The following is a 20,464-nucleotide window of genomic DNA, read 5'->3' as shown; positions in this document are numbered from 1 at the left end:
GCTAATTAGGAATATTACAGTCTCCCCCGGCAAGATGTTGCTTGTCCTCAAGCAATTGAAGTGATGGATGCTGTAAGATCTTTTCACTCTCCCAAGTGGCATCCTCATCCGGCAAATTCTTCCATCTCACCAAGAATTCCTGGACTGTCCTGCTCCGCAGCTGCCTCTCCCTGGTATCAATGATAGCCTCTGGCTGCAATACCAAATGCCCCTCATCATCCATGGGTGGTAGCTCATCTGTCACCGTCACCTGCTGTCCCAATGCCTTTTTTAGGCATGATAGATGAAAAATGTTATGAATCTTGTTGCCTTGAGGTAGCTCCAACTCATATGCAACCTGTCCAATCCTGCGTATCACCCTGTATGGCCCATAAAAGCGGGGCTTGAGCTTCTCAGTCCCCTTCTGCTTTAGTGACGACTGTCGGTATGGTTGTAATCGTAGGTAGACCATGTCCCCTACCTTGAACTGTCTCTCCACCCAACCCCTGTCGGCATACAGCTTCTTCTGATTCTGTTATCCTTGAGAGCTCGGAGGATATCCCGACTCTCTTGGATCCAAATCATGGCTCTAGGAGCCCTGCTATCACCAAACATCATGTCAACAAAAGATAAAGGATGATACCCATACAAGGCATAGAATGGTGACATACCAATGGACATGTGATGTGAAGTATTGTAGCAATACTCCCCCATATGCAGCCACCTCAGCCATGCTCGCTCTACCCGCTAACATAGTTACGCAAGTAGCCCTCCAGCCACTTGTTAACTATCTCTGTCTGCCCATCCGTCTGTGGGTGATAACTGGTACTCGGTGTCAACTCCGTCCCCACCAATTGGAAAAGCTTCTGCCAGAACCCGCCCATAATACGGTTGTCCCTATCACTGACGATGGCCTTAGGAAGACCATGTAGCCTGAAGATCTCCCTGAAGAACAGCTCAGCCACCTGTGCTGCTGTATAATGTGCGGATATGGCAAAGAAATGTGCGTACTTCGTCAGCCGATCAACGACGACAAAGATATAATCCTTGCCCTATACCATGGGCAACCCTGTGATGAAGTCCATCGAAATGTTCTCCCATTTCCCCTCCGGAATGGGAAGATGCTACAATAGTCCCGCAGGATGGCTCATCTCCCCCTTGTTCCTCTGGAAAACATCGCACTCCCTGACATGCTGGAGTACGTCCTCCTTGAGGCCCTTCCATGAGAACCTCTCTCTAATGGCCCTGTAGGTTTTGGTAAACCCTTGATGGCCTGCCAATGGTGAGTCATGTGATGCCTAGAGTATCTTCTTCTTGAGCTCTGACCCCTCAGTCAAGAAGATCCGATCCCTGTAATAGATGATCTCATCGATCACCCTGTACCTGTCATCTGCTACCTACTTGTCCAGAATCTCACATGCAAACCTGTCCTTGGAGTACTCTACTAAGAGTTGAGCCCTCCAATCTGTATTCAAGCTCATAAGAGACAACATGGCTGGTCTACGTGAAAGGGCATCCGCTACCACATTGTTCTTACCCTTGACATACTCAATGTCAAAGTCATATGCTTGGATCTTATTGATCCACTTCTGCTGCCTCTCCTGTAACTGCTTCTGCTCCAAAAAGAACTTGAGGCTGTTGTGATCAGTCCTCACCCTGAACTTGTTGCCCACCAAATACTGTTGGTACTTAGCCAATGCATGCATGATGGCCATCATCTCCATGTCGTATATAGAATACAACCTATTGTGCGGAAGGAGCTTCCAGCTCTCAAAGGCTATAGGGTGACCTCCCTGCATCAATATTGCGTCGATCCCCTCTCCTGACGCATCACATTCCAACACAAATGGTTGCGTAAAATATGGCAATGCAAGCACTGGGCAGTTGCTCATAACGTCCTTGAGCCTGTCAAAGGCTCGCTGTGCTGTATCCGACCAACTGAATGCCCCCTTCCTCATCAAGTCTGTCAGGGGTGCAACAAGCTGTGAGAAACCTTTGACGAACTTGTGGTAGTACGTACAAATGCCAATGAATCCTCGAAGTTCCGTCACGTTTCTCGGCTCTGGCCATTCTTTGATGGCCTTGATCTTGTCCTCGTGGACTCTCACTCCATCCACCCCTATGATGTGTCCCAGATATAACATCTCCATCAACCCAAACTCAGACTTGGAGAGTTTGGCATAGAACTGCTGCTCCTGTAAGATACGCAATACTGTCTCAATGTGCTGGAGATGCTCCTCCCAAGTCCTGCTGTAAATAAGAATATCATCGAAGAATACCAACACAAACTTCCTCAAGTGACTACGGAAGATGTGATTCATGCAGAACTGAAATGTAGTTGGGGCATTGGTTAGCCCAAAAGGCATAACCAAGAACTCAAAGTGCCCATAGTGACACCTGAAGGTGGTCTTGGGAATGTACTGCTCCCTCACGCGAATCTGATGGTACCCTGATCTCAAATCAATCTTTTAGAAGAAATGTGCCCCTCTCAATTCGTCCATCAATTCGTCGATCCTGGGTATGGGGTACTTGTTCTTCAGGTTCTTCTTGTTCAGGGCCCTGTAGTCAATGCACATCCTCAGCGTACCGTCCTTCTTCTTCACCAACACCACAGAAGAAGCAAAAGGACTCGTGCTCGGTCGAATGTGCCCAAGAGCCAGCAACTCCTTGATAGCCCTCTCAATCTCATCCCGATAGGCCTTGGGGTGCCTATAGGGGGTGGTGATCACTGCTTGTATGCCCTGCTCTAGCTCGATGGTGTGCTCAAACCCTCGATCCGGTGGCTGTCCTAGTGGAATCTCCCCAAACACTATGGCATACCAATCAAGGATGGACTGTATCTCTAGATGTACTGATTGCCCTGTAGTCCCTGCCTCTGATGCACGCAGCTCCACTGCCCACTCTATGTCTCCCTTCCAGAAGACTGCCTCCATCCGATGAGCCGAAACAGTCTGAGGTGGATATGTGTGTTGTCCCCATATCTTCTGATTCCTCCCTGTCTTCTCATCATCCCACTTCATCTCTAGGGTCTTCCAATCCGCCGTGACCTTCCCTAGAGTGATAAGCCACTAAACACCCAATATCATGTTGGTGTCCGGAATATCGACCACGAAAAAGTGGTCAGTTAATGTGTAGGTGCCCATCGTCACTGAAAGCTCTGGAACATAACGAGCACACGTCATGGTCTGATCTCCTTGTGGGTCGCCCCACTGTCAACCAGAACTGATACCCGCTGGCCACGTACTGTCCCTCGTACGCGTAGCCTCAGATACTTGGGTACTCCTCGCAGTGCTGCAAGGGCCCCTCCGGTGGGTGCAAAAGATGCACCACCTGCTGCTGACAGTGGAGGTGGTAAAGGTCCCTGCATGGCATGGCTATCTCCTGCCTCCCCATCATCCTCGTCATCCTCTTCTCCACTGCTCTCAGAGAAGACCTCAATAAAATGTGCTTTACCAGTAGCACATCTATGTCCCGGTGCCCACAGCTCCTGACATGTGAAGCACAACCGCTTCTTCTTCAGCTCCCTCCTGGCATCATCATCAAGTTGTACTCGTCCTGGATTCCCCTTTGGAGGTGGAATCCTCACGTCCTTCCCCTTAGACTGGAAAGTCTGTCTCTGGGGGTAAGGTGTCCGGGTCCAGGGTAAGACATCTTGTAAGTCCCGGGTCCTACTGATAGCGTCCTAGAGTATGGTTGGTCTAGTGGATCGGACTAGACCCCGAAGTGACTCTGATAACCCCTCAACACACATATAGACCCTCCGTGCCGTGGATAGGTCTGGCACCATCACAAAGACCCTCAAGAAATTTGCAATGTAGGTCTCTGGGCTCCCTATCTGTTTGAGCCTTGTCAGCTCAACAAAATGCTGCTCTGGATTCCTCCGATCAAATCGCTCTATCAGTCTCCTGGTAAACTCGGCATATGTCGTCATTGTGGAGTGCCCTAGTGTAACCATCCCATGAAACCACCAATCCTGGGCCTCACCATCCAAATGCAATGTTGCCACCTTGATGGCCTTTGTCTCTGACATCCGATTAAGCTGGAAGTAAATGTCCAGCTTCTCGACCCAAGACTTTGCGAAACTGTTTGATGAACCATCAAACGTAGGCAAGTGGAATCTACTCGCTGCATGGTGGGTGTCACCATCATGGTAATGCCAGTACCCCCTGTGATGGTCGTGGGGTCTACTATCCCACTGGAGCTGAAAAAAATCTCTGAATGAGAGGGCGTCCCTGAACTCTTGCCCATAGGCCTGGTACTCTGCAAAATAATCGCCCATATGTCCGGGCTCTGCCTCCTGTTGGGCTACGACCCCTGTGTCTGCTCCCAAGAAAGTGGGTATGGTAGAGCGTGTAGGGGCATGTGAGGCCACCTGTTGCGCAATATCACACTGCTCTGGCAAATTATGGGATGCGCCCGATCCCTCACCAACCTGGAAAACCCGTGGGCTCTCACGCTGTCTGGCCTCTACTGTTGTGAATCTCTACCCCATCACCTCAATCTGTCTCGACAGATCCTGCACTAATTTGAGGAGCATATCCGCAAATCTCTTCCCGTCATCATCTGCCATCGGAGCCTCCTGCTCTGCGTCCACCACAGGCTCCCTCTGCTCTGCGTCCACTACAGGCTCCTCCTGTCCTGCGTCTACTACCGGAACACAGTCTCCCTCTCCGTAAGTGTTCTCCAACCTATGCCCACAGTGTCTGTATCTCCGACCTCTGTAACAGATATAGGGTTTTCCCCTAGTGTCATAGATTGCTAGCTCCACAGGCTGAGCCAGATCTATGCTCTGATACCACTGTAATATCCCTTATTAGGAATATACCTCAAACACAAGCAAACTCCAACCAGAGATGGACTGGGAGGGCATTTACCAGATATGTCACCTCTAAAAAGAGGACGAGATCCGGAGGCTACTTGGCCCTTTCCAAACTCTGTCTAAGAGTATAATAGAAATACACACAAGTGGTATAATAGCCGAAAATACTCAAAGAGATACAAATAACAGTGATACGATATATATCAAATAAACCATAAGTTGATACACAAGAAATGTAGAGAGAATGCTAAGCCATTTTATTATACTGAGTAATAAAATGAGTACAGGAGGTGATCAAGAAGATGGCACCTCTACTTGCACTAGGCAAGTGAAGAAATACACTCAGAATAGCGAAGAAATGGCCCCTCTTTGATCTGTGTCCAAGTTGTTGGGAAACTGCTATGCTGCTGCTAGAAATCAAGTGAGGATTTGGGGCTGCTCCCCTCCTCAAAAAAGGCTGAAACTCTCGAATCAGACTTTACTCAAGAAACCCAGAAAAACCCAGAAAGTTCTCGTGGAATGGCCGACCCCCGAAAATCACCCCCTTGGGGTTCTGCGCAGTTCCTCATTGCTCTGCGCTGCCACTGAATGAGATACTCCAGAAACCTGCCTGGAACCCTTGCCAAAACTCCTCAATATGCAATGGCTGATCCCCTGCTCTATCTCTCAACACCAAACCTCTTGCAAAACCGTCAACCTAGAACTGTGTCCCTCTCACAGAACTGCGCAGTCCTTCAGAACTGCGTCCCTCTCCTAGTGCTGCGCAGTCCTCGAAAACGCTGCCACTACTGCTGGAAAAAGGCTGATAAAACTACTGCTGAAATGCCCATAGGAATACCTTGCCCGAGTAGGCACTCGAAGTCCCCTGGGGCTAAGGGTGAGATCTTCGAACGGAGACACTCAATGCACTAAACAGTGCTGCAGACTAGCTAAACAACCAGCGCGCTCCAAGTTGAAATGACTATCACAAATGCTCATAACAGAATGATCAAAATGAGGGGGCCCCTCTCTCATTTATAACCTTTTCCTCTCTCAATCCCAAGGCTCACCTCCTCCTGTGTGATTCCCCTCTTGCCACGTGTGTCTTCCCTCCTGCGCATTCCCTCCATGTGTCTGCGTGGGCTCCCTCTCTGCGTCCCCCTTTGGCCTCTCTTGGCTCCCCTTTAAGTCACAACGTTGTGCTACTAGGAAGTGACTTTTTATTTTAAAAGTGAGTTATGTCCCCTTTCCTCACTTTTTTATTTACAAATAACTATAGAAGGAAAAATTTGGACAAAATCGAATATTCCAATTAACCATGGCTAATTAGGAATATTACATTTCGGGCCGAGAGGACTGCTCTATTGTGTTAGGAGCATATATTCCAGTGAGGCAACCCCTTTCGTTTCACGTGAAAAGGTTTCAGTAGCCCTAGCTACGTCATTTTTAAGATCTGGGAGGTAGATAGTCTTTATTTGCAGTTTTAGTTATTCATCTTTCTGTTTATTTTGGTTTATTTAGTTCTCTGATTTTTTATTACCTATCTATACCTCTCATTTATGCATATGCTCTTTGCCCCGCGACTCTGTGCGATCTGGGCTAATCAGAAACAGAAAGCAAGGATTTTTCTCATGCGTATGCTCTTTTCCACTGACCCTTATTTTGATCTCGGAAAATCAAAAACATAGAGTAAAATATTTAGTTTCCGGCGAAAGCTAACTTCAAGCCATAACGTTTGGTTATTTTTGCATGTCCGTGTTGGGTTGTGTGGTTTTTTGTCTTGTAGTCAGAAAGGGTTTTTTCAAGTAAGCATGCACCCCAAAGCTTTAGTGACTAAAAACAAAAAAAAACCTTCCTCTTTTCCAAAAATTACTAACCTTTTAAACTAGTTCACTTGGTCCAAAGTTACTTTATGAGAATAGAGGTCTTGGGTTCAAGTCTGTCTTTTTATTGAGTTACTTTTTCAAAACGCACATGTAACTTATGTTTTAAAGTTACTTTATGTAAAAGTGTTCTCACCCATTATAAAAGGTGAGTCGCTTATAATTCTAAAGTCTTTTTATCTTTTATTTAAGTTATAATTTAGTGGGTAGCTTATAAAGTACCATTGTAAAAGTGACTGTCACTTATTTATAAAATTGGTTCACATATTTTTTTTTAAAGTGAGCTAGTTAATTTTGGGGTTGGGGGGGTTTAAATATAACATTATCATTCACTTCCGCACATTCACGTACTTCATCGGCATCTTCAACAACTTTTCTTCAAAAAGCCATAACTTCTTCATTAGAAGCCATTTTTAGAGACTTTTTTTTAATCGGCCTACTTTTTCAAGATATTTCCATTGGAACACTTAGTTTCAACATCTATAGCTTCAGTTTCTTGAAAGTCCATGCCAAGTTATTCTTGACAGCACCAACTACTTCCAATGGTTATCCTACATTGTGGATTTAATTAGAAGTAAAGGTCTTTATATAATAGCCTCAGGCCAAGAATCTAAACCTAAAGATGAAGATAAAGCAACCAAATTGGAAAATAGGCAAGATCAAGCACGTGGGTTGATAGGGATGTCTATTTCCCCAGACCTTAGATTCCGTATCGCAGAACTTGATACCCCTGATGAAGCAATAAAACAGGTCAATAAAGTTTTTGAAATTAAAAATGAAATTAGAGCCCATCAACTTGAAAATGAGTTGTTTACATTAGACCCCAATAATTTTTCTTCCATTGAAGATTTTTTATCCAAGTTCAAGACCCTTAGACTTCTCTTGGAAGGTGTTAAGGTTAAGAAAGAAGATGGTAGCCTTATCTATTCCATTCTTACAAAGTTAGGACCAACCTACTCTGTGTTTGTTTCCACCTTCCATTCTACTAGAGAAGCCTTTATTTCTCAAGGACAAGCCTACAAGTCCCCCTCTTTTGATGCCTTTTGTGATTCTTTAATAAGAGAACAAGAAAAACTCTTACATCTTGGTCTTCTTAATCTTGGAAACTCTTCTAAGAAAGCCTTAGCCGCCCAACAATAACCAAGTTCAAAGAATCCTAAGAAGAAGCATCCTAAAAAGAATGGTCCTAAACCAACCAAGGGTCCTAAGCACTTTCAATCTCAAAATGAAAAATCAATTCAACAAAATGATAAGGCAAATAAAAACAAAGGGAAGAAGACTGATAGACATTGCAACTTTTGTAATCAAGATGACCACTTAGAATCCAAATGCTTTAAGAAGATGGATGCCTTGGAAGCAGCAATGAAGAAACATAACATCCATTTGGAGCACTCTTCAACTTCAACTTCATCTTCAGGAACAACACTTTCTGCATGTGGTTGTCAAGCATCTCGGTCTGGTTATGCACTAAATGTATCTTATTTTTCTCATTCTCATGAGTGGCTCATTGATTCTGGAGATTCTTATCACATGGCCAAAAACAAGGCCATGTTTTCTTCTTTAAATGATTGTAACACCAAAAATATATATTTTGGTGATGATAGATCTCTTAGTGTTGTAGGGACTGGAACTATTCATCTAGACAATGGTCAATTTAATGATGTATTATGTGTTCCTACCTTATCCTACAACCTTCTATCTGTATATCAGATAACTCATTCAGGTGAAGGTAAAACCATTGAATTTTCACCTCATGATGTTGTAATTAAGAACCTCAGAGATCCTAGACAGATTTTAGCTACTGGAATTGCTGATGATTCTACAAAGTTGTATAAGTTTAACAACTTAGGGTCATCAACTCTTCCCTCAGTATTTGTTGCTCATAATGATAAAGTGAGCAAACTTTGGCATGAGCGATTTGGTCACTTAAACTATCGCTCCCTTCAAAATCTATATAAAGAAAATATGGTGACAGGTCTTCCTATGGTATCTTGCAGAGATGGTGTTTGTTCTAGACGTGTACTTGGAAAACATCATCGGGATGTTGATTTGAGGTAGCATCGGATGTGCTCTAGCCACGAAATTTGGTGGAAAGGTTGGGGCACATGAGATCTCCAATACCAAGAAAGGGTTTGGGCAGATTCTAAACAGATCAGAAGATATTAAAATAATTAATATTTTTAATGGAGTCCCTAAGTCTAAACTTTGGGAAAATAAAATATTAATGTGTATTAATATGAATCTGTGTTAGAATGGTCCAAAAGACATGGATCAAACCAAATCTAATCTTAGCTGTTGATTAGGGACTTAATCTCTGCCGTTGAGATGTCAACACAAAAAGTATAAGAGGAGGCTTGAGGGTCACTTAGAGAATACACCAAAGTGATCAGTGATTCTATTCTCTAGAGCGGGGTTTGCTAAGAGAGATAGAATCAGTGATCGGGAGAGTCGCTGACGGGCATTGAGTATAGAGAAACAGAGAAGGCAGAGATTGTGCCTGGAGAGCAGCGTAGCAGCCAAGGAGGCTGACGCAGAGCTAGCAAGGGCTCACGTAGGGCCACGCTGAGGCAGCCAAGTGCTGCGCAGAGCACCAGAGAGGCCAACGTGTCTGACACAGAGGCCCAGAAAGTTGACGCAGGGCCTCCTAGGGCTAATGCAGGCCAAGAAAGGTTGACGCAAGGCCAACGTGAGACAGAGAGGGGCTGATGCATTCCAGATTGGGCAGACGCTGGGGTTGTAGAGCAGTTTTGTGCTGACGAGCTGCTGGAAGGATTTTCCGAGGTTTCAGCCAGGAGATTTCTCTCAAACTGTGAGGTATAGCTGCTAAGGAAATTCTCTGTTGGGTAGGCCGGTTTTGGCACCCAGATTGTACTTTGATATTTCTTAATAAGAAAACCCTCAGATAGCTGCACCGGTTTTCCCAAATTGGGTTTTTCCGGGGACATTGATCCAAAAATAATGGTGTCATGTGGTGTGTTTGTTCTTTTTTCTTTTAGTTGCTGATCTGTAATTTGTTGAGCATGCACTGGTGTTTATTTTCAGTATTTACTTTGTAAATAACTTGTTAAAGAAAAATAACAAGTAGGTAGGAATAAATCAGAAAAAGTGCATAAGGGTTTCTAAACTAAGTAAACTTAGAAACTTCAACACGGGATAGTTTTGAAAAACATGCCTCTTGGCACGCCTCAACCCCCTTACAGCTTGTGCATAGTGATTTATGTGGTCCACTTCCAGTTGTTTCATTCTCTGGCTACAAGTATTTCTTAACTTTAATTGACGATTTCTCTAGACGCACTTGGGTATACTTCTTAAAACTCAAGAGTGAAGTATTTAACATGTTCTTGGCCTCTAAGGCCTTTGTTGAGAAACAATCTGGACATCAAATTCTTAAGCTAAGATCTGATAATGGCAGAGAATATGTTAACAACAAATTCATCAACTTTTGCACTGAGCATGGAATTCAAATTCAACATATTGTTCCATGTACTCCACAACAAAATGGTGTAGCTGAAAGGAAGAATCACACCTTAAAGGAAATGGCTAATTGTATGCTTCAATATAAAGGACTTAGTCTTAATTTTTGGGCAGAAGCAAATAACTGTGCAAATTACATAGTAAATCGCACTCCTACTAAGGTTTTAAAGAATATCACTCCAGAAGAAGCATGGAGCTCAATTAAACTAAATGTAAGTCACTTTTGTGTTTGTGGAAGTGAAGCATGGACCCATATTCCAGATAAGAAACATAAAGCCTTAGAACCTAAGAGTGAAAAATGTATTTTTGTTGGATATTCTGAAGATGTCAAAGGATATAGACTTCTTTCACCTAAATCCAAAAATGTTATCATTAGAAGAGATGTAAAGTTTGTTGAAAATATATCAACCTATGAGCCTAGTTCGGCATATGTGCCACCTCTCTCTATCCCTTCTACTGCTGAAAATATTTCTTCTTCAGATGAAGATAGCGAGGATGACAATTCTCCCCCACCTTTTGAGGATCCTCCTTCAGCTCCTTAGCTTCCAAAATGGGTCCATGCTACACGGGATGCAGCAAGTTCTCTTGCAGGTGATGCTACAGATTAGCGATGTACACGTTCTCAGTTCGAAGTACCTCTTCTTTACTAGCTCAAGCTTCAACAAATTATGATCCTAACACCTTTGCAGAAGCTTCAGGCCATCCAAATTGGGATGCAACTATGAATGAAGAATATCATTCATTATTGGAAAATGATACATGGGATCTTGTTCCTCTTCCAAAGGGAAGAAAACTTGTTAGATGTAAATGGGTTTATAGAACCAATTTTGGACCAGATGGAAAAGTTGATAAACATAAAGCTCGTCTTGTTTCTAAGGGCTTTTCACAAGTTGAAGGCATTGACTATACTGAAACCTTCTCCCATGTTGCCAAAATGAACTCTATTTGCCTTGTTCTTTCCCTTGCTGCCTCTTTCAAATAGGAAGTCCATTAGATGGATGTTAAATCTGCCTTCTTGCATGGGGACTTGCATGAAAAAATCTACATGGAACAACTTCCTGTCTTTATACAAACAGACTCCAGCATTGTATGTCGGCTTAAGAAATTCCTTTATGGTCTCAAGCAAACCCTTCGGGCTTGGTATGCCAAAATGGATAGCTTTCTTTTAGATACTGGCTTTTCTAGGTGTCATTCTGACAATACTGTCTACACCAAGAAAGTGGGTAAGTATCTTATCATTCTTGTTCTTTATGTTGATGATCTTATCCTTACTGGTAGTGATCCCAACCTTATAAACCATGTGAAGTCCAACCTTAAAAAGTAGTTTGAAATGACAGACTTAGGACACTTGCATTATTTTCTTGGTCTTCAAGTCTTGCAATCCAAGGAAAGTATTTCCCTTTCCCAGTCCAAGTATGCCTGTGATCTTCTACACCACTTTCACATGGAAGACTGTAAGCCAGCCCCTTCTCCCTTTCAATCTGGAGCCAAACTTTCAGTCACTTGTACTTCCCCTGAAGTTGATGCTACCTTATACCGTCAGCTTGTAGGAAAACTTTTGTATCCTACCCATACTTGTCCTGACCTTTCCTTTGCTGTTGGCCTTAATGCTCGGTTTATGCAAAACCCACATGAAAGTCATTGGAAAGAAGCTAAAAGAATACTTCGTTATGTTCGAGGTACAGTTCAGTCTGGGATTAATTACAGTGCAGAAGCATTTTCTCTATTGGTTGGTTTCACTGATTCTGATTGGGCTGGTGACCCTGCTAATCAGAAGTCTACTGCAGGTTATGTCTTCACTCTTGGTTCTGGACCTATTACATGGTCTTGCAAGAAACAAACTGCCATTTCTCTTTCTTCAGCAGAAGCAAAGTATCGTGGCACCGTAGAAGCTAGTAAGAGGCCCTGTGGCTTCATCAGATCCTCTTAGAGTTTGGCTTTTAGCAACAACATCCGACTACACTTTGGTGTGATAATCAAAGTGCCATTCAACTATGCAAAGATCTAGTCCAACATCAGCGCAGCAAACACATTGAACTACACATGCACCTCATTAGAAAGCTCATTCATGACCATGTTCTTGAAGTGCAATATTGTTCAACAGATGGTCAAGTTGCAAAAATCTTTACAAAGGCTCTCACGGAGGCGAAGTTTACTAAACTTTGATTTATGGTTGCAGTTTAGGAAGTTGTCACTAAGGGCGGATAGGCTCTAATGCCTCCTTTCTTTTCCTATTGTGTCATATTTGTACATCCTTCAATCCTATCCCAAGTTGTTCTTAAGGGGGGATGTTAGGATATTCCGACACATAGGAAATAGTTAAGTATAACATGGTCTAGTATAGAGTTAGGTAAAGTGTGTTTCTTTACTATGTAATTTTGTAACTTACAATTCAACGGTCACGATATGTTCTAGACATAAAGTGATCTGACGGTTCATTCTCTCCTCGGTATTACCAACACTTGATTTATGGCTTAACACCTGATTGGTTCATGATCTCCATTTAAATAGCATGGAGGGTCATTTGTAGGGTGACCGTTCATGAGAGAAGCTTATGTAAATTTTCTTTCTTTTATTAATAAATTGCCTGAAGTGGCCTCGTTGGCTCAGGCCATGGACTGTTTCCCTCTTTGAGGGTTTTAACCACGTCAAGAATACTGTTGTATTGATCTGTGATTTGTTTGTGAGCGGTTTCCTTTGGTGTTCTATCTGAGGAACTGACCCTGTAAATTCCTACAATTGTACTTGTGCTAGTATTTTTCCTTGCATTTACTTTCCGAAGTATTTTAATTGTGAAGGCTGCAGTAGAATTTATTTCGATATTTGTTTTAGAAACACTGTGAATAACTTATTTCTGAATTAATAAGTAGAAGAAATAATGTCAGACACTACAATTAGATTTCTATCTAGAAATTTTCACAATACCACCATTTAGCAATGCATTCATATGTAGCCTCCTTATCTATTTTCTTCCATTTAGCATCAATGGTGGGTTGAGAAACAGGGGTGGTGCGGGATACAAAGGACTCAATCCCTTTATTGGTTGTTACTCTCTTCAAGTTCAAAGCGCTTGAACTAGGGCTAGAAGTAGCCTCTCCAACTTTAACAGGGAAACTAGAGGAATCTTCAAAACTTGGCGTACATTCTTCAAACTCATAGTCACTAAGAACAACATCATCCTTTTGAATTTTGCCTATATATTTTTTAATTCCTTTGATTTTTCCCTGTTCTTTGTTGTAGGCTTCAATTAGACTTAGCATCTCTGCTTTAAGATCGTCGGAAACTACAAGGTTTTACTTGCCTTCTACAATGTGCTAGGTGTTCTTTAATTCTATGGATCTCCCCACCCTAAACTTTATTCCCACAATAGTTGCATATTTTTATACCTTGCTCATTTAAATGACAGTGAACCCAAGTTGAATCATTCTTGTTTTCAGGGGCCATGACAACTTCTGCAACAAGAATTAAAATTTTCCATAGAAAACCCTAGGGTCTTCAAAATTATAGGGATTTTTTTTGAGAGAAAAATAAAAGAGAAATAGAAGCCATGAAGTACCTGGAGAAGATTTGTAAGTTTTGAGAAGAGAAGAAGCTCTCACAAATCATAAAATAAACCCTTCAATCAGGTCCAAAATCTCCCTCACAAATTTGCTAACAAAATCCCTCAAAATAACCCCGCAAAACAACAAATCAATCAAGAGAAACAATAACTCAAGAGAAACAAATCAAGAGAAACAATAATTGTGTTGTTGATACAATGTAGAAAAAATATCTTCACTCTCCAGTCTGAGCTATGCCGTTCCTCCAAAGGATGGGTATTACTTTGAGTCAGCTGGCCTTATGCATATATAAAATCTGAAGTGAATCCCTTCATTAAACAGAATTTTAACCCCACAACATTTCAATCTCAAACCTCTGCAAAGCATCAACTTTGAACGAATTTGCACAGGATTCCATATCATTCCTCTGGCGGCTGGCCACTTGAAATCCCCTGCATACATTTCAAATTGGACCGTCAATTCAGGGAAGGATACACTTGGTTATCTTCAGCCTGAAACAACTCTTACAGCAATATAAATTTAGAAAAGGAACCATGGCCCCTGTAAGCATATCTGGCCAATATCAGTGATCCTGTAAACTTCTCTCTTTAACAGAAAATTATCATGTTATCATCTGCTTTGTCTAACCCATTTGACTGTAGGGAATAAATCACGTGCCACAGGGAAGCAAGCATAACATTTTCTTCAGAAAAAAACTATCAAAGGAAACACAATGATGCTTCATCATCATTGCTATCAGATATCCCTCTTCAATAATGTCCTTTAGAAACTGATTCATATCCACTATAAACATTTTCTTTAAAATCTGATCTTCGAGCCTGTCAACTGTTGCTAAAATCTGCCAAAATCTGCCGGGAAAATTGCTGATATACCAGTCTTCAACTACTGTACTCTTTCCTGCTGGAAAAAATGCTCAGAACGCAGATTCATTTTGAGTTTTAGCACTTTTTGAAGGACATATAGTTTAAACTTACTTTTGGTATCCTTTTTTTTACGGTTTTGTTTTACCTTGAGAGTCTTCAAAACTGATAATGAAGAAGTTGCACATTATAATATTTTTTCCTTCTTTCCAGGATGTCACTAGAGGAAATATCTCAAAGAACAATTGAAGCCTGGGATAGGGGAGCAACTGAGATTTGTATGCAGGTTAATCCTCTGAATTCCACGTTGTTGCGTTGGCTTAAATAGTCTTTGTGGGAGAAGTTTAGATTTATGGTTGTAGTTCTTTACTTTTATGTGAATTGCACAATGATTTTAAATTGCCTTTCTGCCTCTAACTTCTTCATCTAACTTTTCCCAATTGGGCCTGGCATTTAGGATGAACAATATTAGGGACCCACTCTGTCTACCTGTAACTGGTAAACAAAAGACATGCAGCAACACTAGTGCAACCATCTAATGTTCCATCATTATTTATTAATGTTTTGGTTGCCTTGGTATTTTTGGCATTTATTTGCATACTGATAGCTTACTGAAGTGCCTTATTTTAGGACCTAAATGCAAATAAATGATTAGTGCCTTATTTTAGGACCTAAATGCAAATAATGGACTCTTCTAGGGCTAAAATTCTATGAAGAGGTTATGATGGAGTAAGGTGGAATGACTAGGGCATCCATTTTTAAAACCATAACTATTTTTCTTGTGAGGGGAGAAATTAAATATAAGGAATCACAATCAGGGTTTCCTTCTAGGCTTCAAAGAAAACAATTTTGCATGCAATATTGGAGCAAGATTTCAACATAAATTTAACATTTAGTCATGGCATAAATAGAAACCCTACTTCACACATACAATTTGCTATGAAAGATAAAGCAATAAACTTACAAAATTATTCAAGGAAGCACTTCTTTCAATCCCAAGAAAACATCTCCATGCAAAATACCATCCCTGTTGATTTTTCAAGGAGAAATCTAATCTTCTAATCTGATAATTACTTCTAATGATTTCTTAATCAAGTTTCTTATGTCACATGTATCATTAAGCAATTATACATAGAAAATCTCAATAGTAATGCAATAATGATAGTAGGATGATAAAGAGACAACCAAACACAAAAGAGAGACACAAATTTTTCACCTGCGAAACCCGACCTCGGGAGAAAACCCAACAATCTTTTATAGGAGAAATTCTTCAATTCAACAAAAGGTACAATTTGATTTTCTAGTCAAAACAGGTCAAACTGACCACAAAAACAAATAAGTCAAACCTGGTCAAATGTAACAAATTTCATCCTTCTTGTTGCTGCTCAAAAATTTGGTCAACCTTGATTAACAGGGCTGAATTTCGGCCCCTTGAAGTTGCCTCAGGAATTCGGTCAATTTTAGTCAAACTGATGAAAATCATGCCTAGAATATTTGGTCAAACAGTCAACTGCTACGGCCACACATGTGAGAGTAAGATGCTGTACAACGCTCATCAAATACTTAGACAAATTTAGCTGCCACAGAAAAGTCATCTTCCTCATGAAACTTAGCCTCTTCTCTAGTCCTCCTCACACTTGTGAGATAGATAGAATGAGAGTGAGTGAATTGGTCTCCAAGTGATGAGGTTTAGTGCCTTTATATAGTGATCTAAAGTGCCTCATGTGGTGCGTCTTTATGGCTGGGCTGACCTGATCTTTTTGGGGCCGACTTGAGCATTTTGGAGGCAAATTAAATTCAAAATTTAAATATAAATTTTTTTTTTTTTAATTTCTTTTGAGGGCCGACCAGATTAGCTGGGAACCGCAGCTAGCCCAAAAATCAGCACTCCCTCTTAGCTAAGGAGGTATTCACCTTGACTTCTTCAGATTTTCACTTTGTTGAAAAAGTTCTCCTTCCAAGGAAATATTGAATGAGCTTGTTTTGTTAATGTATCTAACCACTTCATGTGGAAAGCATCTTCCATTAGCATCATGCTCAACAAATCGTTACTTCGAGAAAAGTCACCAATTATCCAAGTTGTCACTTGGAATTAGGTTAGTACCTCTGACTTATGGTGAAACCCTGGGCAATTACCATTCCTTCATGCCAATTGAATGGTAATACAATTGTCCGATGTTAGTTTTTGTAGCATTAGATGTGTTCTAGCCACGAAATCTGGTGGAGAGGCTAGAATACGTGAGATCTCAAAAACCCAGAAATCGTTTATGGAAATTCCACCTAGAGATGACATAATTAGATTATTAGCCGATTCTAAAATATTTCCTAAGTTTAATTATTCAGAACTAATTAAGTCAAGGTGAGAATAGTCTAGAAGCTCACACGATCAACTTCAAGATGATCATAGCCCTTCATTAAGATTTAACCTTGGCTGTTGGAGCCCCAACAAAGGATTATAAGAAGAAGTCTATGGGCACTTGGAGAACACACTTCAGCAATTCGATTTCCATGGAAGATCGATTTCCAGAGTGCAGCGGTAGTTGCTGGAGAGCCAGAGATTGAAGGAGAGTTAGTGAGGGGCAGAGACAGTGATCCGCAAGAAGTTTTCCAGATCCGAAGAGGCAATAGCAAGGGGCTGAGTTATTTCCAGTGAGGCAGCATTGAGGACTACTTAGTTGCTTTAGAAGAGCAATTCGATTTGGCTAGAGGAAAAATCGATTCAGCTTCTAGAGGCCAGGAAAGTCTTCCAGAGGGTTGGAGAATCAGTTTCCTCAGTAGAGACAGGGAGAACGACTCCATCATAGGCATTTTTGGTCTAGACATCTAAGGGTCTATGCAAACACTACAGAGAAGTTGACGCACAGGGTCTAGGAGGACGAGTTTTCCGAAGGAAAGTTGTGTCGAGGTTGCTTGTGGAGGAAGAGAAATCCCCTGAGGTAATTTTGGCCAGATTTACTTGTTGTTTGGATTTCTAGTTGGACATCCATAGATTGTAGTCAAATTTCACTGTTGAATAATAATAAAACCCTCATCTTCTGCACCAATTTTCCCAAGATAGGTTTTTTCGGGGACATTTGTCCAAAAATAACTGTGTCATTTTTATGTGTGTGTGTCCTAGATTTTCTTAGATTCAAGCACTATTTTTCTTCCGCAGTTTATTTGTGAAAATCACCGTGTGAATTATTTGGTATTTGTCGTGGCAAACTGCAAATAAATTGTTAAATAAATTAACAATTAGGAAAATAATTTCAACTTCTTGTGATAGATTGAAATTTTCACACCTGATGCTAAAGGCACTCACTCTACCCACTAGCCAAGCAGCGCTTGGCAATATGATTGGAACCTTCTGACTGGATGCTCTCTGGACCATTTTGACACTCACTCAAACCACCTAGGGAGAATGTCTGTCCTTGATGCTACAACACTCCCTCTAACGAAGGGAAGCATTCTCAACTACTCTAAGCTTGTCCCTGAAGTATGCAAACCTTGTTATTTTTGTAGCATCGGGCAGGTGTTCTAGTCTTGACATTGGTCAGAGAGGCTAAGAAACACAAGATCTCCAAAAACTAGAAAAGGTTCCAGGAGAGAACACTTAGAGATATCTCAATTAAGTTAATTGATGAATAGTTAAATATTTCCCAAGTCTAACTTAGGAAAAGTGATTAATTAACAACAATTAATTGAAAAAGGTGAGAATTCCCTAGAAACTCACACGGATTGTGTTTGAGATGATCTTAGCCGTCGATGGGGATCTAATCGTGGTCGTTGGTTCACCAACGAGAGATTATAAGAGCAGTATGATGGGATAGCGATAGACACATTAGGAGAGTGAGTTCTTGGGCAAATTGAGCTATCCAGTGCAGTCATTCAGCAGGAAGGGGAGTTCGAGCCAAACAAGGAAGATTGAGGGAGAAACAAAGTCATTTCAACAAAAGTCTCCCAGCAGCAGAGTAGCAGTAGCAGGGAGGCTGAATTATTTTTGCAAAGAGGCCGAGCAGCTAGAAACCCCAATTCGAAGTGCCGAAAAATGATTGTTTTAGTTGTTGGAGATCAGGAGATCATTGGGAAAGCAAAGCGAGTCACTTCTAGGACCAGAGGTATGAAAATTCCGAAACCTAGAATCCTACTACAACAACTGATAATATTTCTTCTATTTGTTAAATTAATTAAACAAATTATTTTAAGCTTCCTACGACAAATATCGAAACATATACACACAGTCTTCACAAAACAAACACTGCGGAAGAAAATAAATACTGAAAATTAGAGAAACTCTAGCACACACATAAAGATATTGGCATTGTCATCTTTGGACAATTGTCCCTGGAAAAACCCAATGTGGGATAACTGATGCAGCAGATGAGGGTTTCTTTATTAATTCTTCAGCATTAATTCAATTACAAGAATTCGTACATCAAACAAAGTAAAATACTGGGAAAAAGTTAGAACAAATTTCTCACTCGCCACAACGACTTCCTGACCCCGAGATGGACCCTCTGCCTATACGCAGGTATCTCTGCGTCAACCTCTCCACAGTGACTGCGTCTCTCCCTCTCTACTCATGTTGTCTCATCCTGAATCCGTCTTGCACTTCTTGGATCACTGTTGATGCCCTTTCTTAGCCCTGCAACTCACCCACTGGCTCTATCTCCTGTGATGAACTTCAGCCACTGAGAAAATTGATCTTCCTGGGCAACTGAGTAACTGCCTTAGTGTCTTGAATGTGTTCTCCAACGCCCATCGAATTTCTTCTTATAATCTCTCGTTGAGACATCAACGACCAAGATTAAAACATAATCGATGGCTAAGATTAACTAGGACTCGATCCATGTCTCCTTCTAGAAGATTCCCACCATGACTTAATTAATACCCTTTAATTAATCAGTTTTCCTAAGTTTAGACTTAGGCACCTTAAAAAAAGATTAATAATTTTAATTAAGGCGTCTCTAGGTGAAATTTCCAGAAACGATTTATGGGTTTTGGAGAAAACATGTATTCTAGCCTCCACCAAATTTCGTGGCTAGAACACATCCGATGCTATAAAAACTAACACTCCCTCTTAGCGAGGAATGTATTCTAAGCTCTAACGCTGCAACCTACTGAAGCAATACCCTGTCTTTGCACCACCTCCTGTCACGCTACTGATGTTTGGTTGTTGTTGCCCACCAACTACTGCACAACTCTGACGTGAGCTGCATTTGTGCTGTTGCTAACCCTGCTGAACTGTTGTCAACTACTGCATTTGCACTGCAACTCCCTCTAATTTGTTTTTGCTGCAAATGAGAATCCATCTACTACTGAAACGAATTCTCCAACATACCCATTTGTTCCCTGAGCTGGATGAACTTAGCTCTCCCTAGAGCTTTCGTGAGTATGTCTGCTACCTAATCTCCTGTGGGAACATACTGCAGTTGGACTGCCCCATGCTGAACATAGTCCCAGATGAAATGACATCTGATATCAATGTGATTTGACCTATCATGAAATACTGGATTCTCAGAGTGTTTTATACAACTCTGATTATCATAATAAACACTGGTCGCTCCCATCTTCTTCCTGAACAAACTCACGAGCAACTTCCTAAGCAATATGGCCTCACACGTAGCTGTGCCAGTTGCCATATATTTAGCTTCTGCTGAGCTCAGTGCTACTGACTTCTGCGTCCTGTTGCACCAAGAGACCATTCCTGATCCAACACTGAAGCAGTACTCAGAGGTACTTTTCCTATCCACTGAACTACCTGCCCAATCTGCATTTGTGAATCCGCATAATCTGACGTCATCTCCTCGAAAGTATTTCAAACCATATCTGATTGCTCCACACACATATCTAAGAATGTGCCTCGCTATTGCCTAATGTACCCTTTTCGGTTCCACCATGAACTAACTAAGGGTATTGATAGCAAAACAA

At 41.5% G+C, this 20,464-nt stretch overlaps 1 protein-coding gene across 2 annotated transcripts in view; it reads left to right on the top strand.

Moving 5' to 3' along the window:
- The window catches only part of LOC149202209 (uncharacterized), a 511,066-nt gene that overhangs the window by 350,706 nt on the left and 139,896 nt on the right, over positions 1-20,464 (top strand). For both annotated transcript variants that reach the window (XM_089403126.1, XM_089403125.1), the window contains one exon: positions 14,768-14,840. In XM_089403126.1, coding sequence (XP_089259252.1) covers positions 14,768-14,840 — 73 coding nt within the window. The remainder of the gene's footprint in view (positions 1-14,767; positions 14,841-20,464) is intronic.

The sequence above is a fragment of the Pinus tabuliformis genome, chromosome 2_1 (genome assembly GCF_031772625.1).
Source record: "Pinus tabuliformis cultivar Carrire ecotype Pingquan chromosome 2_1, CPIR1, whole genome shotgun sequence".
NCBI lineage: Eukaryota > Viridiplantae > Streptophyta > Pinopsida > Pinales > Pinaceae > Pinus > Pinus tabuliformis.
Note: the sequence above shows the minus strand (reverse complement) of the source record. Positions and strands in the feature narration are given on the sequence as shown.